The following is a 23481-nucleotide window of genomic DNA, read 5'->3' as shown; positions in this document are numbered from 1 at the left end:
AGATTAAATTGGGATGTTTAGAACACAGGTATCACTTAAAAAATTATATAGTCTTCGAAAAAAGTAAAAACACAAACCTCAACGAACAGTACATTTGAAACAATTTTATTAACCCTAATATAAAAATTGTAATAAACGGTCTGAGGAATCTCGCAAATCACTCCCACATGTGATATGGCAGCCCCGCTGCTTCTGAGAAGCATACCGTTGTTTCGCCACCGTCTCCAACCCCACCGCCTCGCCGTCGCCGCCACTTTACTAACTCGGCGTCCCTGTTCCACCCTGACTCGGCCTGATGAGTACTGCTCCCCTACTTTACCCAGCGACACACTCTCTCGCGCAAAGAGCGAGTCACTGAGTCACCCGGCGAGAATAGACGATCCAGATTACCGGAAGTGGAAAGAAAAAGAAAAAGAGATACTTGAGGATATTAAGCCCCTCATTTTGTTCGCTAAAGATATTATCCACTCCTCCAGGTCCTTTTTACCCTCTCGATTAATTTATAATCTCGATGAATTAATAAAATTTCAATGTAATCAATTGCAATTACTTAGTTTTGTTGTTGAGTTGGTACTAATTCAATCTTTAGGGTTTTTCGAGAACTATAATTTATCTGTTTCGTTTTCTGTTTTTTTTTCTAATGTTTGATTAGGTAGTAATAGATTATGTGAGATTAAGAGCTTGTTACTTGTTAAAGTTATAAGTAGAGAATAACGTTTCTGGTACTGAGGTAATCAAACAAAATAGACTGTGTAGTGTAGTGTAGTATCGTGTATGTATATTGTGACAAGTACAGAGAGTGGCGGAACTAGAAATTGAACCTCGGAGGGGCGGAATTTGTATATTTTTTTAATTTTTTGAATTTGTTTTGTTTGCTGGTGCGACTGTTTAATGTATATGTTCTTTGTTATTGCATTTCTAATGGTTCCGTGATTTACATTATTGACAGACTGTGTCACTTATTCTCAGGGTTCGATGCAGTATGCACCAGTTACGAATTCACTGTGTAAAGACATTGATATATTGGATGTTTTCCCTATATGTAGGTACATGGACGGGGAGCGTCTGTCGGAAGAAGATGAGAAAACTGTTTTGGAGAAGCTTTTAGCTTATCATCCACGTTCTGAAGATAAAGTGGGATGCGGACTTAATTTCATCATGGTAAGTTGTAGACTTGGAGGTACAAGTGTAAACTTTAGTCTGTGATCAGGCATTTATCAGATAATGTACTAAAATTTCAAATGTTTGCAACATGTGTACTTTCGAGAAATTTAGCTTAGCATTGTAAAGATAAGTAGGTTATGCTATTCTTAATGATTTAATACTAAAATCACTTCCCATTATTTTCTATTAACAACTCTACCAATAAACTACTCCCAAATCCTCTCATTCAGTTTGCAAGAATACCTCTTCTCCTCGTTTATATTTCTACAATTTATACCCCCAAACTCTTTTTTTTCACCTACCTTAACCCTTCCTTGCTTCAACCCACAACCAGCTTTATCATATATAGTCTTTCCCCCAGTTGATTTTGCCATAAGCGGATAAATAAATAAAAATAAAAGGTCCTGCACCTCAGTTGCTCCTACCGAAGATAAGCTGAATTTTGGACTGTGTTCGGGACAGCATTAAACATGGACCCATAAAATGACCTAAAGCGAACAGGATACTACTGAATGGAGTGAAAACATAGCATGAATTAATGTGTATATTGTATCTATGAGAAGGAAAAGGTAGGGAAGGCCTGAGAACACATTGTTACAAGTACCAAGTCCGACCTCTGAAGTAATGTGCTGAATCTTAGTTTTCTTGTTACTACATCCTGTTACGATGGTGCTTCCTGTAGTGTGCTGCAAGAATGACGAGCTCATCCACACACATTCCTAAGCCTGATATGCGATAAAAATATCATGCTTCATGCCTATTAATTATTCAACTTTCCACTTATTATATAAAAATAGGTGTTATAGCCGATTTGTTGCAGCTTCCCTGATTATTAGTGGCATTTACTCATATTACCTTGTTGCTAGTTATTTCCCTTTAAAGCGTAAAACTGCACTTCTATTGGGGATTAATTTATGTGAAACAAACTTGTAAAAATGCAGTTGACAAACCTTAATGTGTAAATGTTCATAAACAAATGCTTAATCAGAAAATTGCATATTAGAAAGGACACTGTTATTTGTGATAAATTCATAACGCTTCATTGATGACCTCTCTTTTGTCCTAAGTAGCACCATGTTTCCATGCAAATTATAAAGCATGAGAACGTATTTTCTTTGTAACCACTTGAGTCTTGATGAGCGATGCAGGGGTTAAACCAGGGCTTCAGCAATAATAATAATCTTTGCTGAATTACAATAGTTAAACTCCTATAAATAATAATCTAATTTCCTGATTAAAAAACTAAAACTTCAGAATATATTATCAGTATTTATACAACCGAACCTATTTAGTATAACCTAATAAATGGGCTTCCAAGGCCTGTAATATTGTTCCTGCATCAGGAAGATCACCAGATATAGATGATTAGGATTGTTCTATCTGATTTAACCAGATTACATATCTAAATATATTTGTAATTTCACTTCTAACATCATATTATGAATTAGGAAGTACTTCTCTTGTGATGGCTGACATATGTGAGGCGGAATAGTATTCATTAATCCTGACCGATTAATTGCAATTTGTTGGAAATGAAATATAAAATGTAGCGCTAACATTGCAATTAACATGATGCAATTAATTTTGCAGCTTCTTACCTGGAAAATGTACATTGGAAGAATGCCTCTTTGTACTTGTAATTAACAGGATTTAGCATATTCTTCTCTAGTTCTGTTGTGTCTGTGCATCACATATTACCATTTTTATATTCATGGTTGTCTGATCAGTCACTGCATCACAAGTTACCATTATAATATTCTTGGTTGTCTGATCAAGTCATTGAGGTTTGGTAAGAAACTCAAATTTTTGACTGAAAATCATGAATGCTATACACATGGAGGATCTGTTGATCATATACAGGTGCTCTATCTATGCTCATAAGTGTTTTGGGTCCCCTGAAAATTGTCGTTTGTGTAACTATGCAGTTGAACTGGATTACCTATATGATGAATTGACCTTGTCAGCATCTTGATCTGGATAAGATGATTAATCAGTTCGTAAATTAGGTTCGATGGAGACCTGGAGACCACATCACAACCCTTAGATTTGAACTAAATGAATGGCCCGGATTGACCCTAAAATATTATATATTTGTGTGTGTGTGTGTGTGTATTTTATATAATATCTTTATTTTAACAGCCTCCTGCATAACACACATATATACTATATACATATAACACATCGTCATCATGTTGTCATGGACAACTCATGTTCTGCTGTTGAGCCAATTCATGTTCTCCGGTGGAAACATTGCTCTAATTATTGGGGTTACCACCCATTTAAAACAACGCTTTATAGTGTTCCACGCTTTGTTTTCAGCATTCTGAGCATATTCTATTCTTTTGCAATGTGTTTTGCAGCAACATTGATTCCTTGGTTCTGCAAAAAGAAAACATGTTCTACTAAATTAAATTACCCCATTCTGCATTGAAAATGGATTTTTTTTTTTTTTGTGAAAATTCAATTGATTATTGCCGATTAACTTGTTCTACATTTCCTTAAATTATTCTGCTAGCAGTTCTGCAATGTCTTTAGCATCAATCTGCACTATTATTTGTTTAAAAATGTATGTTACTATGTTAGGTCGCCAGAAAATGAGACTTAATTGCCGGAAAATCAGCAGTCCTGGCAAAGAAGTTCTGGTTCAAAATTATAGAATGTACAATGTATATATTATGACAAAATTATATTATTATACATAATTATTTTTTTGATTTAATATTTTAGTATGTTCTAAGGTCTCCAATCAATAATTGGTCTCCATGAATACCAACTCTAATCAACTCCAATGAGTGACATATTAACATTGGGTTTACAACTTTTAATTATTGCTGTGCACCTTGTGGTTACTCAAATTTTGTGATACTTGGATCATATATCTAGTAGGCACATGCTAACAAGAATGGCGCGGGAGAAAAGTAGCTACTAACAGAAATGAGCTTCAATTCTGAGGAATTTTCTACATTTTCAAGATAAACTAATGACATAATTAAACATTATTTGACTGGATTGATGCAATGTACTCTTACAGTGTCTTTAAGTTGGTGTTTATTAGAATGTGACATTGTTTTTATGTTGAAGTTTGATCAGCATGTATAGTTACATCAGTCATCTAACTTTCAGTTTTTCTATGTTGCTTGAAGGTTGATCGCCACCCTCAGTTTAGACAGTCGAGATGCCTATTCATAGTACGGACTGATGGAGCATGGATAGACTTCTCTTATCAGAAGTGTCTTCGGTCATACATTCGACATAAATATCCATCTTACGCAGAGAAGTATATCAAACAACATTACAAGCGTAGCAGTTGATGCATGTTTACGTAGGACTCCGCATCCCTTAGCATGTGATGCATTTTGGAAATGCTGTGGAATCATCATTAATAGTCTTGGCTGGGCATTATGAATGTTTTAGAGTTTAAAGCTTAAGATGATTAGTTAATTACTCATATCACCTGGTGTCCAGACTATATGCCCATAATGTTATGTGTAAATATCCTCTACTTACTGTCAATCCAGTACTGTAGTTAATAACAGATAACTAGTGGTTTCTTATATTTACTTTGTGGGACGAGAATGTTTGAAGCGATATTAATGGCATTGCCCCATTTTTCTAGTTCAGGCTATAGTAGGTATTTTTCCTTCTTATTTAGGTGCTACCATGCTGGTGTCTGAGCCTCTGAGGTGAGGATGGTCCTGAGCTGGATAATTGGATTCATAGAAGCTCATGAAATATAACAGTAGGTCAACAATCAAATCAGTTCAAGCAGGTTCTTCTCCGGGAAACAAACTTCCAAAAGTTGGTAAAGCTATGTAAATGCAACAGAGCTTGTTTAATTTGGATGCCGGTGCAGATACGACCATCGTGATTCACAGGTCGTCTATGTTGAATTGCAAATGAATGTGTTTGAATACTTGAAAAACCCCAGAATGAGGTCTTCAGGTCTTTTGGTGTAAACTTACAGCAAGAAGAACTAGCCCCTTGTGAATTTTCGTTGGTACATTTTGTCATTATGTATCAAGCAGCTAGTACTTGAACCCTCGCGTTAGATATTCCTGTGTATTAAAAATATGCATGTGTGTCGAGTAAAACATTACTTCTGTAGCCTGCGATCACGGGATGACGGGGAACAAACGTTACCATAATTTATTAAATATATATTTGTAACAGCTGTCGTCAAATATAGCATTGTACATATTTTATGAAGCCAGTGTTAAAAAAGTAAGAATGGAAAAAGAGCCTGCCAAAGTAAATATTTCACCCTGTTCGTAAATAACTCTATATTTTTAAAAGAAGCATGTAATTATTACCATATGAGTATGTATTCTTATTTCTTTTTTTTTGAAACAAAGAGTATTTATTCTTATTTTCTAAAAATAAGTATGTAAAATTGTAAATATATACTCCATCTGTCTCCTTCATTTCTTTACGTTACTTTTTGGCATGTTTTTCCACGCTCATTTAAAGTATAGTTTTGTAATATATTTTTAAATTTTTTTTTTCTCTGAATAAAAGTTTGATGTTTAAACTTTTAATAAAAAAAAAATCAAAAAAATATAAAACTATACGTTATACGAGACTCAAAATGCGTGTAAACTAAACAATGAGGGAGTAATTTTTTGCAAATAATATTTTGTTTAGTAAAAATAAGGGGATGGAACCCGCTCTCAATAATATACGAGTACTTAATAGAGTAGAGGTCTTATCAAGTGATAAGAGTAAGTGGGTGTTTGGCCCCCCTTTTAAGCCGGGACTTATAAGTTAGAAGCACTTATAAGTGGGTATTATTTCGTACCGTTTGTGTAAGAAGTCAAGAAGCACTTAAAAAAAGTTAGGAATGTTAGCTTTTGTTTCAGGGCTTCTACTTATTTCCCAAACACTTTAATCACTTATAAGTCTTATCTTACTTCTAACTTCTACTCCACTTATTTATTTTAAACAATAAGCACTTATTTTAAGCTCACCCAAACGGCCCCTAAGAAAGAAAGAAGGCCGAGTCTAAAAAGAGGAGGCATAAATAATGCAGCCAGCAGGCACCAGGAAATAAGTAGACAAAAGAAATTCAGAAAACAGAGGCAGGCACGAGCTTTGATTTGCAGCTTTAGATAGCCTGCTAGGCTCTAGACCCTTGATTTTCCTACGCTATGTGACATACCAGAGTAAGAGCATAGAGAAGAGATGTAGAGAGTATTGTTGGAGTTTACACTCTTAACTTTGTCCTAAATTATTAAGAGTCATATTTTTTATATTATATTTAAGAGTCAATAAGGAGTCTCTTGGAGATGCTCTAAAGCATTTTAGAATTCCATTCTGAAATTAGTTTAGGATACACTAGTAGTGGTGAGACAGTGTTCGTTACTTGTGTCTCTCCTTGTAGTGGATTAAATTTTTTTTACCACAACGATGAAGCAGCTGTAGCCATAAATTTGCTTTTTACCTTTTGAGTTTCCGAATTTTGGTAACATGTCAAATAATCAGTTTTTCTTCTGAAATTTTAAAATGTTGGATATTTTTTTAATGCATCTGGTATCATTATACTGTAACAATTGACCAAAGAGAGATGTAAAGAGATGCTTGTACGCATGAATAAAGATTGCTCTGCTGCAATTTATTCTTTACTGCATGGAAAGGGATGACACGGAAGAAAAAGAATGCAGAGATATTTACTGTGTTATGTGTTTGCTCCTGGCTGGCCGAATTACCGTGATCTCTCTATTATCCGTAAATGCAACCTGTAATTGTAGCATAATTCAGAAGCAATTTCGTAAAAAAAAAACACAAATCAAACTTAGCATATAAGATTTGGCTATGAGATGTTAAATTACTGTGATCTCTCTATTATCCGCAAATGCAAACTGTAATTGTAGCATAAGTCAGAAGCAACGTCATAAAAAACACAAATCAAACTTAGCCTATGAGTACATAAAATAAGAATTAATTAAAAATTAATCGGATGATTAATTAAAAACGAAAAATTTAATAAATTTGACTAACTACGAAATATGGATCAACGACAACTTTCAGAATAATAATCATAAGTCATGATCCATATATACGAAAAAAAAAAAATTATTTATGATTTAGCTCAATAATACCCCTACCGCTTTTTTCCACGGGCTAATTTAGGAAACACATTAGTAATTAGTTCCATGGATGGAGTGTGAATGAGAGTGGAAAGACCCTCTAGTATTATTGTGTAATAAAAAAATGAAAAAAAAAGAAGAAGAAGAAGATCTGAAAAAGGCAAAGGAGGTATGAAAATATGTAAACATGGACCGAGAAAGTTGCCTTAAATGTCAACAGAGTTGGGTCAGGTGCCCTTATTTATTTTACCTGCCTTGTTCATTTCCATTCACCCATCTCTATCCCATTTTTTCCTTTTTTCCTTTTCTGCTTTTTTTTTAATAAAAATATACTGTGTTGGATTCACTTTTATTAGTGGGAGAATTCAAATTTTTTAAAATTATTTTTAGAATAGAAATATTAACATGTTGCTTAATTCCAATAAACGAAAAAAAACTATTTATAGTTTTTGAAATCAGAATTTACATATTTACTTTCAGGGGGCATGGAGTGGATCCAGCCAGGCAGCCATATAAAATGTCAGGTGTACAAATGTCACGTGTCACGCATGAGTTCCTCTTCTGCCAATTTACGGTGCGTTGTTTGTTTTATTCGGAACGAATGATAACTTAAATAGGTACAGTAAGATAATAGTTTTTATTTATCTTACATTTTACAAATAATATATATTAATAAATTACATATCATTTTTCTCAAAAAAATATATCATATTATATAATGTACAATGAAATATAGATATGTATTAAAAATTTTTCAAAAATAAATATTATTGTATAAAATAAGCAGTGCCAAAACACTACGCAATTAGACAGATTTTTTAGTGACAAAAAATAAACTAATGGGGTGTATTCGATTGAGATTTTAATGGATTGTTTTTAGTTCATGGATTTTAATGGATTGTATGGGATTTTGATTTTTTTCGGATTCTTGATAAAATATCGCAAAGTTGATAGGATTTAGATACAATGCTTCAAAATCCCATTGATTTTGGTGGGATTTCAAAAAACTTAAAATACACTGAAAAATGCCACAAAATCTATCATTATATGAAATGAAAAAAAAATCCATCAGCATTTGAATACCATTAGATTTTAATGGATTTTAAACAATCTCAATTGAATACCATCGGATTTTAAAGTATAATTTAAAATCTCAATTGAATACCACCAGATTTTGTAGCATAATTTGAAATTCCAATTGAATATCTCAAAATTTTAATGGATTTCAAACAATCCTAATCGAATACCCTCGGATTTCATGAATGAAAAAAAAATTATTAACATCTCAATCCAACACACCCTTTTAAAACTCTCTGCTACACAAAGTACTTATGCTCCACATATCTCCATAATATTGCTGAAGCGTTAGAGTCTTTTACCGAGCCAAACTTAAATTTTACATCATTCTGTTTTGGGATGCTCATGAGTCTGTATTAAATTTTAGATGTATTTCATACAAGTATATAGCATATTAATAAATTTATATATTTAATCGACTTGAAATTGACGCAAATTATTAAATTAATTCTTATTAAGTTAATATAAATTTGGACTGAGCTTTCAAATCGAGCCCAAGACTTCCAAACTAACATCGAGTAAAATTCAAATTTAAAAATTGTGACGTGTATAAACTATAATTATTGCTTATTATTTTGATTTTGATACTCACGAAGTTTTATCACAAACACTCATCAAAGTTATTCAAAATAAAAAATATTAAGGAATTCTTTTTGTCATAACGAAACTACTAAGATTTCATACGTAGAATACTTTACATGTTATATATACATGCATCATCATACACATTGTAGAAACCAAGATTAGCTACTTCAATCTTGCTTTCTTCCTCTCATCTCTCTCACTCACACTACACAATGAAATGAACTCATCTCTCCAAGCTCTTCTTCCCAGAAGAGATGGCTTTGCAACAACACACCTCATCATTTCTCCTAGACTCTCTGTACTGCCAAGAACACCATCTGGTTGTTAACGATGATTATCAAACACTTGAGCCTCTTGTACCTAACCAAGACTTGTTTTGTGAAGAAGAAGAACAAGAAGAGCTTTCCTCTTTGTTGTCGAAAGAAGAGCCGAATGTTCTGTGTAATGAACTTGAGAGAAACTCTTTGTTGGCTGAATCTCGCCGAGATGCGGTGGAGTGGATGCTGAGAGTTGTGGAGCATTACTCGTTTTCTTCGCTCACTGCTCTTCTTGCTGTGAATTATTTCGATAGGTTTGTGTTTAGGTTCGAGTTTAATGAGGAGAAGCTCTGGATGGTTCAGCTTGTTTCTGTGTCCTGTTTGTCACTTGCTGCTAAAATGGAGGAAGTCCATGTTCCCCTGCTTTTGGATCTTCAGGTAAGACCTTCTTCCGTTGACTATAATAAATATACCGGTCTTCACGGAAACAGTCTCCCTGTTAAAGTGCGTACATTTTTATATTGTGTTATTAATGCGAGCTGATTGTGTAGTTATGATTTGTGGTTGTAAAGGTAGAGGATCCTCCATACGTGTTTAGAGCAAAAACGATTCAGAGAATGGAGGTTTTGATGTTGTCAACTCTTGAGTGGAAGATGAATCCTGTGACGCCAATTTCGTTTCTTGATTATATCACGAGGAGGCTTGGTCTGAATAACCACATTTGTTGGGAATTTCTCAAGGGCTGTGATTGTCTTCTTCTCTCTATCGTTGCTGGTAAGATCAAGAATATCAGTGATTTTATTGTTTGGTAGTCATAATGATCTCGAAAAGGTCAGTGATTTATATGTATGTGCATGTTTGTTGCTTGCAGATTGTAGGTTTATGCGATTCCTTCCTTCTGTTGTAGCCACTGCTATAATGCTGGTTGTAATTAGTAATGTTGAGCCCTGTATTGGACTAGATTACCAGAATGAGCTTGTCGGAATTCTTGGTATTGATAAGGTAACAATCTAACTTCTGATCTTCCTCATGCCATGTTTGTGTTTCACAATTAGGGGGTGTCTGGTTTATGATTGGTTAACGAGAATGGAACCTCATTCCCATGCATAAGTGTTTGGATTAGTTATTTGGTCCTATGAGATAGGAACCCCGATCCTTTAGGTGGTTAAATCATATCCTTTCGACTCTTTGGATTTTCATACCATTCACATCCCCCATTCTCAATCCTGATTCTCATTCTCAACCTTAACCAAATGCCCCCTTTGATTGCATTGTTGCTTCCTTATCGATCCGTGACCATTTGCATTGTTAATAAACAGGGCAAATTACAAGACTGTTGCAAGCTAATCCAGGAACTGATATCAGGAGGTTGCCGCAACAACATTAACAAACGCAAATTTTCACCTTTCCCAGGAAGCCCCCGAGGGGTTACGGATCTGTACTGGAGCTCGGATAGCTCAAATGATCCATGGGAAGTCACCACAGCTGCATTAGCCTCTGTATCATCCTCACCAGAGCCAATACCGAAGAAGCGAAAGGCCCGGGATCAGGATTAGCAGAGATTCTGCAATGCAGCTGCAGAAAATCAACCTCTGCTTTTCTTCCTAAATAGCAGGGTCTGGTTAAGTCCAGTAGTAAGATCAATAACAGTGACATGTTCTTCTTTTCATATGCAAGTTAAATTGCCCACCATCTCTGCATCAAAATCCAAGGGTTATATACATGCACATCTATGATTTGTATGAAGATTTGTAATGGGAGGGCAGAGATGGTTGGCATTTTTTCAGGACAAGTAATGAAGAACATGAAGATAGTACTAGACATTAGTATGAAGTTTCTATTTCTGTTCTTGCTGTAAAAAGTAAAAAACCCTACAATTTCAATTACCAATAATTCCTTCATTATTAACACTGTGTTTGTCTATTTGATTGCTACCGCTTAACTAAGTATGCATGTACGATTATCCTTCCTATGTTCCCAAATAATAATCGATCTTTTATATGTAATTTGAGATAGAAAAAATATATTTTTATATATTATTTGTCAATTTTATTTTTTGAATAAAAAGTTTAACATCTATATCTTATTAAAAAGATGAAAATTTGGAAAAAATTATGTCTTTTACACCTTACATTACGGGTATAAAATGTGATTATTATTTTAAAACAGAGTAGTACATGCATTTTAGCTAGCCTGACGAGATAGTTCGAGTTGTAAAAATTTATTTATTTATTCTGTCCAGAATTATGCCCTAATTGCTGAATTTGTGGGAACGGATATAAACTTAAATATTCAGAACTATACATGCATCTGATTTTGAAGTTTAGCTTGTTCATAGTCCGTAGAAAACATTAAAACTAACCGGGTTGGTAAAGAAAGAAAAGAAAAGGAAGAAGAAAATGATGAACAAAATCCAGTGGAATATGAGGGGTAAATTTGTTTGGTTGTGGAAATGGCAAAGATTGATTGTCGGCCACTAAAATACAATTTTGTTTCTGAAGGGTTTGACCTCGTTACAAATGCTACTAGTCCTTTTGTATGGAGATTTGTGTGTTCTTTTCGAATCGATCTCCAGGTAATTTGAGTCACCGAGTACAAATGATTTTTTTCAAAAAGGGAAAGAAAAAATGAGTTAAATTTTGTTACTATAATTTATTTATAATTTTTTTCATTAATTAAATTTCTAGACGTATATAATATTTAAATATTTTCTTTCCAAACCGTATGAGGAGAAAATTTCCTATATTCATGTGTCCTTGGTCTACTTAGATCTATGCCAATGAGCCTGTCTATTGAATTTTGGTAGTCCCTGCGAATAGTTTATGTACACGCATTTTGATATTTTTATAAAGTATAGTTTTATAAATTTTTTAAATTTTTTTTTTAATAAAAATTTAAACATCAAACTTTTATTCAGAGAAAAAAAATAAAAAAATATATTATGAAACTAACTTTAAAATGAACGTGAAAAAACGTGTCAAATAGTAGCGTAAAGAAATGAGTGAGACGGATGGAGTAATTGATATTACATCCAAAGGAAGGAAGAGATATTTGAAACGCAGGTTTTTATGATCTGATAAAGAATCAAAGTTATTTAAAACAAAACAGGAGGATATTCAGTTTGAAGCATGCAAGCGAGTGCTGTGAATTTAAAGGAAGATTGCATGTGAGAATACGTTCAATCTTCCATATCTATGTAAATTTTTGTTTTCAAATCTGAAAATAATTGTGCCCATGGAAAAGATAAAGAGAAAAGGAAAAGGGTAAAGACAACTAAGCACGGGAAAAAAGGAGGGGGCAATATTCATAAGCTTATATATTGCCACCAGGCCACTGGAATCAATAAAATGCACATAAATTACAAATACTAGCAAAAAGAAGTCCACATAGTTTGCAGTAAACAAATCAATGTGTGTTTTAAAAAATAAAAAGACTTTTGTGTATCTTCGCCAGCTAATAAAGCTAGTACTGCAAGAATTCAACGGACTACTCATCTACCACGAGATCGAGGATTAATGTAGTCGAACGTTGTTTAACTCTGGACCGTGAACATTATCGAGAGATTACTCGGCCGTGACCGAGTAGTGTGACAAAATAAATATATACGTGAAATTGCAAGGAGTTGTCAACTTCAATCCCGACTAATTTTGAAATTTATCGATATTTTGTTTTCCAATTTTAATTTATTTTCAAAAACTAGTTTAGCAAATTTATTTTAGTGAAAATTTATTTAAGTCACAGGACTTCATAAATTAACTTGCAAGTAGGGGTGGGCATATAATTCAAATTCCAGGGATATCAAGTAAATATTTGAAAAATTCTTATACATTTCAAATTTTGTATAAGTATTTTTATAATTTTATAAATTTCAAAACAAGAAAAAATATCAATTTTACTAGAAGAACCTGTGTCTTCGGTGTCTTTTATTAGATCGGTCCGGATCGCATGAATGGGAGCAGATTCAGCAGCACCAAAATGGAAGAATGCAGTCCGCGGATGCAACGTTACGATTTGGCAGTTGAGTGGCATGATAAACACACCAGGAACACAGAAAATGTGAAAGGAGTGGAGTGTTGAAATTTGAGGGCAGTAGTTGTAAAAACATTGAGTTTGTCTGAGATGTCTTTTTTGTTAGTTACTCAACTCAAGACTCTGGAGATTAGACTTTACTGTAATTTCAACTCATTATTAAACAAAAAAAGACAATGATGAGGCCAGAGATAGTTGTTGGTTCCAGTTAACTTATCTTTTTCCTTTGTCGCGCTCTCCGATAATCAGTCCCGAGCTCATTAGTCAAATTTGACCTAGTAAACACATTGCCACATTTGACCTTAGTAAACACATAACCAATCACTAATCACTCATCGTTTATTCTTATTGCAACAAAGGTTGGTACAGTAGAACCCCCAGAAATGGGGAAAAAACAAATGATATCATCCCGAACTACGTTCTTGAATTTTTATGATGCACATGTTACGTTTATTAAAATCTCTGGTAAAACTTTTCTTATGATTCTTATATTCAAATATTTCCGGATAACAAGGTAAATTGATTTTTAACTAAAATTCGCAAATGATTTTTAGAAAATTTTAAAAATCTGAAATTATACTTCAAAGTAGATTATATATTTTACTACTATAACCTTTGAAATCATCAAATAATATAATATATAAATTTCTGTAAAAATGAACAAAGAGTATAATCCAAAAATATTCCTTTTTTTTTGAGTAAAATTCAAAAATATTCTTATTTGCATCACTCTATCACGCAAGCGTAGTTCTCGTTTTAAGAAGCTAAAGCCTGGGGACACCTGCTCCTTAATAAGTACAGAAAAGGAGAACTGCAAAAATTGATGAAAGGGTCCCCGTAAATAAGATTTGATTGAAACAAGACCATGTTTTAAGATAGGATTCGTCATATCCATCTGTATGGCCAGATACTACTTCCGATTTGGTTGTATTTTTTTAGTTAAATTATTAATTCTAATCCAAAATTTTATAGTTTTATTTATATGATATAAGTAAATTCAAATTAAAAACTGATTAATTTGATTACAAAATATTAAGAAAAAAAAATAGACTACTAGTTTATTTAGAAAATGTCGAAATAGACTACAAATATGAAACCTAGCCCGTAGCATATTTACAGTATCCCCAAACACACACCCCATTCGTGATCGGTGTAAATTGCAATAGAGAAAGAAAATGTAGGGCCTTTGCTTCTTTATCCAGGTGATGTCACTATCTCTTGCTTCTCGATACTGAGCATTTAAATATAAAGAAATTATTTTTTAAAAAAAATATTCTCAGATCTATTTATGTTACGATATACTACAAATTATGTCTGCACATATATCTATTATATTTAAAAATAGAAAAAAAAATTCCCGAGAAACATTAGCTACCAGTATTTCATATATTTTTCCCATCTCAAAATAACAATTAAAGTAAAGGCGACATTGGACAAATTAATTTAACTAAATATATTAAATTCTCTAATATAGAGAAATTAATATTAATAAAATTAGAAAAAATGAGTACTATTTTTATTAAACCCTCAAACGTCCACTTCTTTTATTCTTCGATGGACGCATGGTCCTAATTCCTAAGTTAATGACAAAATATCTCGCCATAGAAAATGACTGGACAGCCTGCAATTTGTGTTCTAAAATTTACCATACATATATATGTGGGCTGTGCATGTATACTTTGTAATTTATGTTATCGGGGGAATTTGGGGAAACTTAAGCCCAACTACCAGTTCAATTATTGCTTCGAGTGCTTGTGTCGTGCAGGTGGTCCGCCATCGCTGTCTATCCTGGAATGTGATTAACTAAATATGTAGGAAAGAAAATTAATTAATCAAACATATATTTCAATCAATTATTTAAATAGTGAACTCAATCCACTAACCATTAATTATCAAATAAGGCTGTAATATTATTCGAAATTTGTCAGGATTGTTACTTGTTACCAAAACAAATGGAAATTAACTCATTCAGACTTAAATTTTTACTCCATCTAATTTAAAAACATTTATCTTTTGTTACACATTTTTAAGGTATTGAATATAGAGTTAAATCGATTATTTTTAAAAAAAAATTCCCTTTGAATAAGAAAGTCAAACTTGTATTGTAATTATAAAAAAGTTTAAAACACAATAATTTTAACTATTCAAGCTAAAAATGTATATTAAAAAATCAAACATCAATTAATTAAAAATGAACGGACGGAGTAATTGGTATGGCAAAATACGTACCAAAATAAGTTATTGAATGATTTGGTAATGTTATGATAATTTGAAAATTTTAATTAATATATTTGTCGTGAATACATGAATATTAAACTCATTTATTATTTAATTTACTAATTAGAAATAACAATAATTTAAAGAAGATTAAGATTTTAATTTGGAATCTCTAACACACGGAATAAAATAGCTATTCAACCTTTGATGTCAAAGCCCATGAAGATTTTCAAGTTGGGCCAAAACAGAATGCGGACTTCAGTCAGGTTAGGCCAGTATGCTTTATGTAAGATCTCTGCCGGTGCCTTGTGAACTGGCTTAAATGACTTGGGCTCAGTCTGAGATTGCTGATCCACAATGAGAATGAGGAGCAGAAAGATCCAATGTCTTTTAAGCAAGGTCAATGTATGAGAAATTACCAATTCGCAAATTTCAGTAATAATAATAACCCAAAATAATAGTCCGACTTTTTGCATGAAATTTGAGTTTGAAAAAATATATCTAACTTCATCAATATATTATATATTTTTTGTCAGGTAACTTCATCAATATTAACTTGCACTTGCAATTTCATGTTGAAAACTAAGCCCTGTAAGAAACACTGCTAACAACAAAGCATGTAATAATAGGAGATGAAATCTGCACTTTTTATCTGGTGTATACTACAAGGGCATAACAAATGCAAGTAACTAAGAACTGTGTCCTGCATTTTTCAATCTTGATTGAATCGAAGCATATCGACAACTTGACTCATGGAAGGCCTAGCATCTTTCTTATCTTCTGCACATTGCATTGCAACTTTAAGCAGAAGTTCCAATTGGCCACTATCATATGCTCCATTCATATTCGGATCAATTATTTCTGCACCTTCTCTTATTTTTTCCCTCACAAAACTCATCACGCCTCTCTGTTCTTCCCCATCAAGACCACTATCACTGCTAGCTAATGTACTTGTCGTCGTCATTGGACTCCTACCCGTGATCAGCTCCAGCATAACAATGCCATAGCTGTAAACATCGACTTTAGAAGTAATGGGAAGATTGTAGACCCATTCAGGAGCCATATAGCCCCTCGTCCCTCGTATCTTGGAGAACGTTGAAGTACTAATGTTGGTGCCTCTGTTGAGAAGTTTTGAGAGCCCGAAATCTGCTACTTTTGGATTGTAATCTGAGTCCAGAAGAATGTTTTCGGGCTTCACATCACAGTGCAGAACCCATTCTAGGCACTCGTCGTGCAAGTAAGCTAGGCCTTTGGCTGTGCCTACAGCAATTTGGTATCTTTTGTCCCAGTCAAGGGAATTGGTATAAAGATTTTCAGCCAAAGATCCGTGTTCCATGTACTCATATACTAAAAGTCTGTGTTTTGCCTCTGCACAATACTCCCATATTTCTATAAGATTCATGTGGTTAAGCCTCACAATTACATTGACTTCAGCAAGAAACTCTGCTTCACCTTGTTCATCGCTGCTGTTTAGGCGCTTGATGGCTGCAATTCTTCCGTCTGGCAGGACAGCTTTGTATACAATGCCACCACCACCTTTTCCAATCTCGTTGTTAAAATTTTGTGACGCTTTCTTGAGATCAGAATAGGTGAATCTCTTGAAACCAGTGGCAACTTGGTGATACTTTTGCATACTTGAGTTTGTATGGGAAGGTCCCCTTGCTTTGAATTTGTAAACCAAAATGCAGAATATTTGGAATCCCCCAAATGCTATGGTGAACCAGAAAATTGACTGGCCTGAACGATTTTCGTGCTTTTTCTTGTACAGCCTGTCCAGTAGCACATATTCATCATGAACACAAGTCAACTCTGATTCTTGATTGCCTTTGTTGGAAGAGCTTGTGACACTTCTAGGTAGCTTTATATACATTGAGTTGTCGACAGAAGAAGATTTGTATCCATTCAACAGTAGAGCTTTGAGATTGCAAACATACAAGCCTTGGTTCTTGTTATACAGATGGTAAAATGCTATGCAGCTGCAGATGTTCAAGCATTGTTTCCTGCACTGATCTAAAGTGTAATTCTGATAATCATCCATGCCATATCCATTAAATTCGACATGAGGAATTTGTATAAATTCATGATCATTTCCGCTTCCCTCTCTGCATGTGTAGTTCAATTGAGGCTCACATCCAGTAGACCAGTCTTTACTATTCTTCATCTTGTAGCCAGGTAAACAAGAGCATTTTCTACCACCAAGCCCATAACTACACAGGCTATTTTCTCCGCAAATTCCATGAACTTTGCAGGGCTGAGAAAAGGCTTGCCACTGAACATCCCAAGTCATTCTCTTCTCATTTAAACTATACACACGAATGTTACCATCAGAATCAAGAACTAATCTTCTATAAGACTCTTGTCGGATACCATAATCCCCAACTGTAAAATTAAACCTATCCGATGACACAAAAGACCCATAAGAATCAAGAACCGCGTTCCTACTTTCATTGTAACTAGTCCTTCCTACTTCCCACGGCAATCCACTATTATCAGGCCAGTAGACGCTATCAGTTTCCAAGCCATTGAAAACCAAACTCAGTATATTATCATCACTGAAAATGAGCTTATAAAAACCAGAAGAATAATTTGTTCCGCTCCTTGAAGCCACGAGCCTCCTTTCTCTAGTTAATGCCTGGTTAGGCAGAAGCGTGTCAGTTGGTGAATCAAAGCTTTGCCAAATCATATCACCATAAGCTCTGCCGTTCAGTGTATGTAAAACAAGATTGCCAGTGTCATTAAGTTGAAGTTGAACAGGATTCGACGAGTTTGAATTATTTTCAATAGACCAAAAAACAGAAAGCCCTGCATCTTTTATGATGAGATTGCCAGATTTTTGTAGAGAGAGTTTCGTGTGTTTCCCATTGACAGGCCTGTCTCTGTTGGCCATCCAAACTACGGTATCATTTGCACAACTGTACCATACCGAAAAACAAAAGGCGTTCTGTCCAACCTTGTAAAATCCAGCAGAGAAAACACCATTTTTTGAAATCAAAAGGTCTCCTTCATTCTCCACAGAAAAAGATGAGCCTTGCTTCAGATAATAGGGGTGGTAACATGAAGAATTTTTCGCGGAAAAGAGTAGCGATAACAAGAGAAATAGTACAAACATGATTCAAAACACTATTTACAGAGAGTGTAACATCTAAATAGGAGCTTTTATCAAAGAATCTCATACAGGAAATGTTATTATTTTTATCAAACCAAAGTAAAACAATATGAATAGGTTGTATAAACCCCAAAGATGTAGAAAGGACTGAGCTATCCGTTGCTTTGCTTGACTTTTATTCGACAAATTAAAGTCTTTCTTTGAATTAGTCTAATTACCTTTTCACTACGTCAAATTAATCTGCAACTCCAGAAAGCATGTCAATGTGCCACGGTCCACCTTAATTTAAGGTCGAATGGTCGAGATTCTGTAATGTATCCTGCAATCCTGGGATCCCGACAATGAATTTACTTAGATTTCATTTTGCCTCCACTCAACTTGCTCTGGTATGTATGATAGCTGGGATTCTGATCTAAGATGCCTGAAAATGACTAATAAAACATATGACTGATCAACCACCGCAATTAATCTGCGCGATTTTGTCGTAATATCTTTTGATACAGAAGTGGACAGAACCACCTACCGGTTTGATAATGCTCTCTAAACATCTCTATCAGCACAAGTCTGTACTAAGCAAGTGTTGTTTGGTAATAGTTTTGAATATTTTTCGAGAAAATTAAGCATATTTGTTATATATAAAGCCTTGTGTTAAGATGGTTGAAGTTTCCATCCGAAAAAAATTACAATTCATTTAATTAACTACATGATACATCTAGTTCTATGCCAAGGATACCTTCGAATGCTATGTGAAATACTTATGTACTTGCATGAAATTTTGGTATCAGATTTGTGGCAAAATCTGGATTAACTTTCATGACTAAACTTGTTATCTTTACTATCAAAGGACCCGAATACATCTTCAGTGGCTGCGCTTGATGCTCTCCAGGGAAGCTGTTCTGAGTCCTGTCTCGCGAATGATTCAGCAGATAGTTCTGATTCTTCAGTTTCTGCAGTTTTTATATACTGTTGCATTACTAGTACAGAAAAGGAGGAAGAGAACTCTGAAGTCGCGAAAAGATCTCCAATAGGCCCGAGCTCAGGACAGTCACACCAATCAGCCAGGCCAGTAGTTAGAGGAGATGATGATCCTCGTCCTCTACCTACGATGAAAAGATCATGATTGCCATCCATTCCTTTGATAGTTCTTATAGTTTCCTCTTCATCATTTAGCACCAATTCTTGAAACACTACTGAATTGTCGTTCACTGTATCAATATTGAACTTGTTTATACATTCATCATCTAACATTTTCTCTTTTTCAGCATCTATAGGGACAGAAACGGCTGCAGGGCCTGCCCCCATGAAATCCATTGGATCCGAGGGTGCCTCAGTCTTTGCTGGCACAAGCTTAACAACTTTAAGGCTCACATTTTCGTGCTCCGACATTCTCCATGCATAGGCTAAGGCCTCTCTATCATCAGGGCCTCCGAAGAATAACACAGCCACACGACGTGGAAACTCAAAAGAATCAGGCATTCGACGGTCTATTAGTATACCTACTGAGCAAGGTGTGCTTGTCAACACATTTTCATTCACGTTTCGTATGGAGGGATTGATGTCTTCCATTTCCCCATCATGGGCTTGTTGTCTATGAAAGGGCAAGATTATAAAAGCTGCGCGCCTACTTTTGGCTATACTGCAAATATCTTCATCCATGCTAGAAAAGGCAGCTCTAGCAGTGATAGTCTGGACCATGACACCGTTACAACGCAGCTCATAATTGTCAAAAGCACTGATTATTTGTTCTGTTTGGGCTTCGGCTTGTGTGAGGTGTTTGGTACCTGCTTTTCGGGTGGTGTGGACAGTAATCATCGCCATAGCCCTTCCAATAAGCTCTACTAGGTGGAGGGCAAAGACGCTAATTGGTGATTTCTGGCTTGCATACGAGGCCTCGAGGAGGTTAATGATAGAGGGAACATTGCGCATGTCATAGATACATGCAAGTACTCGGAGCTCTTCGTCTGCTTTTGATTTCTCAATTGTCCTTCTCTTGTAGGGCATGACATTATCAACCGGATGATAAACCATTGTCAGCGGAGGAACAATCATAGTCATAAGAATAATCGCCACTATTATGATTGAAAATTCTTGCGTGGTTAAGGCCTGGAGAACACATACATTGAGGAACACTTGTGTCAACATTTCAGTTCATGCAAAGCAAAAGAAACAAATTAAAAGATTGAGAGAGTACCCCATGCTCTTGAGCAATTTCGAGGATGATCAAGGCCAAAATGCTCTTGGTGTTTGTCAATAGGCCAATAGCTGCGGCTTCTTTAGCTGGCAGAGTGGTGAACAACGAGGCAAAAAGAGCGCTGATAATCTTCGCGACAGTAAGCAGAACTATAACAACCATAACCACCACAAATGATATGTTATTCGTCGCCAAAGAGGATAAATTTGTTCTGATTCCACAGACTGCAAAAAAGGTCGGCATCAAAATTCCCAAAACAAAATCCTCTACCCTCTCTACCAGAGTAGATTGCAGCACTTCATCAGGTATAATTAGGCCAAACAGCAACGCTCCGATCATCGGGTGTGTACCAAGGGCATCTGTCATTACGCCACTGAATGCCACTCCACTCAGCACAGAACAAAGATAAAATTCACTGTACCCTTGTCCTGTTGCTGTGTGACGAATGATCCATGCCAGAGCTGGACGGATCGCATAGAAACAGAAGCAAACATACAGAGCCGAAAAAAAAGTGGCCGTAAAAAATCCACCTCGAGTGTTTGCCATAGCTAGTCCCATTGTAAGAAGGCCCCATGAGATGATCTCGCTAACCTGGCTGGTCGCCAAGGCCAATTTTCCTATCTCCGTGTGCACGAGTTGTTGCTTCTCAATTATCTGAGCAAGTGCTGAGTATCCTGAAACGCAGAGCGCAAAGCCCCAGAAAATGCAACCAGAGATCTTCTGACTGGTTGAGATCATGAAAAAGAAGCCTACTCCTAGCAAGAAAGGGATGAGAGTTCCTGAAATAGCGACGCCAACAGCCCTGGTTGGTGTCCTACGTATCGTTAGGATGTCCATCCTTAGCCCCATGACGAACGCGTAGTAAATTAGAGCAAAGTGTGCCATTGGCTCTAACACTATGAAAGAATAGGCCGGAAAATACCATCTGTAGTATGATGGCATTATTTTCCCAAAAAATGTCGGTCCTATTAATATTCCACCCTGCACAAAATAATCTGCTTAAGAAAAAAAAAAGGTCCTATATTTTGATAAGCAAAATTTTAATCTTGGTTTCAACATTTTATCATCCGAAAATAATTGCGCACAGGAAAACACAGAGAGGAAAGGAAACCACATACAATGAGTTCTCCGACGAAGGAGGGCATGTGGAAACCCTTTAACAGGAGCTGGACAACGCGAGTGGCGAATATACAAAGAGGTAACTGAAAGACAAATATTGGCACGATTGGAGACAATGGATTAGGCCCTTCCCAGACACCATTTGTCCTGTATATTGTTTCCGAAAAACATACAATTGTTCTGTTTACAGAATCTAGTGCATGACTCTGATCATCCATTGTTTTTTCACTTCAATGTAATACTTGTTCTATTCTTCTCTCCGGCCGCCTTGTGACTCCTCCTCAGGTCCTCCGGTTGCCAGGACCACTAGATTGTCATTAAGGTTCATAAAGTTTAAGTTAACAAACAATGAAACTGGAAACAGAGAGGAGGAACATAAGTCAATTTTGATATATTTAGACTCTGTGGTTACCTTTGCTTGGCTCAGATAAATGGTATTCCGGTTTATTGGGTGCTGTTTCATTTTTATTTCACATTTATTTTATTAATTTATATCTAATCAAAACTGTTTAGTACTTGTAGATAATTAGTGTAGAATGTAAGAGAAGCATGGACTGAATAACCGGATGTATAAGCTCCAGTTGATTAGGTAAAGAATAATATCAATTACATGTTTAAAAAAAAAGATCAATTACAAAAAAATAAATCAATAGCTAGTTAGAAAGAATTAATATAATGAATAAATACTCAATGACATGTATGCTGAACAGAACTTATTAGTGTCCTCTTCCTCTAGCAGATGGTCCTGCAGTGTTTTCCTCTCCAAGAGTCTTGAAATCATGACCCTTTCCTCCTGCAGAAGGCCCAGAATTTTTAGCATCTTCTATTTCAGCATTCGAGAACTCATGGCCCTTCCCTCCGGCAGATGGTCCAGAGTTTTTCATTTCTTCTGTAACTTCACCATTTACGAATGCATGTCCTTTCCCTTCGCCAGATGGCCCGGAATTCTTCATTTCTTCTGTAATGTGTGCATTAACGAACGCATGTCCTTCCCCTCCTGCAGATGGACCAGAATTCTTCATTTCTTCTGTTATTTGAGCGTTTGTAAATGCATGTCCTTTGCCTTCACCGGATGGTCCAGAATTCTTAATTTCTTCAGTAAGTTCTCCGTTTACAAATGCATGTCCTTTCCCTTCACCAGATGGTCCAGAATTCTTGATTTCTTCAGTAAGTTCTCCGTTTACAAATGCATGTCCTTTCCCTTCACCAGATGGTCCAGAATTCTTAATTTCTTCAGTAAGTTGTCCGTTCACAAATGCATGTCCTTTACCTCCCGCAGAAGGACCAGAATTCTTCATTCCTCCCATAACTCCTCCGTTCACAAATGCATGTCCCTTCCCTTCACCAGACGGTCCAGAATTCTTCATTTCTTCAGTAATCCCCGAATTCACAAATCCATGTCCCTTCCCTCCAGCAGCCGGTCCAGAATTTTTAACATCTCCGAAATTCACACTAGCAGGAGAATTATGTCCCTTTCCTCCAGCACTAGGACCTCCAGTCTTCACAGCCGCAACATAAAAATCATTGAACATATCTCGAATCCCAGTACTCATATAACTCTGTTCCAACTTCACATCACCGAGAGGACGGGCTTCACTTAAGTAACTTAACGACGCGATTAAATGAAAAATAAAAATTATAGTCATGCAATTA

General features: G+C 35.4%; 4 protein-coding genes across 4 annotated transcripts; 2 read left to right on the top strand and 2 right to left on the bottom strand.

The window, feature by feature from the left end:
- The first annotated feature begins 116 nt into the window (after window positions 1-116).
- On the top strand, window positions 117-4779 carry LOC108216395 (protein DCL homolog, chloroplastic). The gene is made up of 3 exons (XM_017389148.2): window positions 117-476; window positions 1047-1161; window positions 4308-4779. The coding sequence occupies exons 1-3, from the start codon at window positions 175-177 to the stop codon at window positions 4473-4475; spliced, it is 585 nt and encodes a 194-aa protein (XP_017244637.1). The 5' UTR covers window positions 117-174; the 3' UTR covers window positions 4476-4779.
- A 4268-nt stretch (window positions 4780-9047) lies between these two features.
- Window positions 9048-11074, top strand: LOC108216629 (cyclin-D3-2). Its single transcript, XM_017389445.2, has 4 exons — window positions 9048-9604; window positions 9739-9940; window positions 10038-10168; window positions 10486-11074. The coding sequence occupies exons 1-4, from the start codon at window positions 9164-9166 to the stop codon at window positions 10720-10722; spliced, it is 1011 nt and encodes a 336-aa protein (XP_017244934.1). The 5' UTR covers window positions 9048-9163; the 3' UTR covers window positions 10723-11074.
- A 4914-nt stretch (window positions 11075-15988) lies between these two features.
- On the bottom strand, window positions 15989-18640 carry LOC108217830 (putative receptor protein kinase ZmPK1). The gene has a single exon (XM_017390720.2). The coding sequence runs from the start codon at window positions 18519-18521 to the stop codon at window positions 16125-16127; it is 2397 nt and encodes a 798-aa protein (XP_017246209.1). The 5' UTR covers window positions 18522-18640; the 3' UTR covers window positions 15989-16124.
- Window positions 18641-19322: 682 nt separating this feature from the next.
- On the bottom strand, window positions 19323-22046 carry LOC108217549 (cation/H(+) antiporter 15). The gene is made up of 3 exons (XM_017390378.1): window positions 21828-22046; window positions 20710-21690; window positions 19323-20621 (listed from the first exon to the last, which is right to left on the bottom strand). The coding sequence occupies exons 1-3, from the start codon at window positions 22044-22046 to the stop codon at window positions 19323-19325; spliced, it is 2499 nt and encodes an 832-aa protein (XP_017245867.1).
- Window positions 22047-23481: the final 1435 nt, after the last annotated feature.

Source organism: Daucus carota, chromosome 4 (assembly GCF_001625215.2).
Source record: "Daucus carota subsp. sativus chromosome 4, DH1 v3.0, whole genome shotgun sequence".
Lineage (NCBI taxonomy): Eukaryota > Viridiplantae > Streptophyta > Magnoliopsida > Apiales > Apiaceae > Daucus > Daucus carota.
Note: the sequence above shows the minus strand (reverse complement) of the source record. Positions and strands in the feature narration are given on the sequence as shown.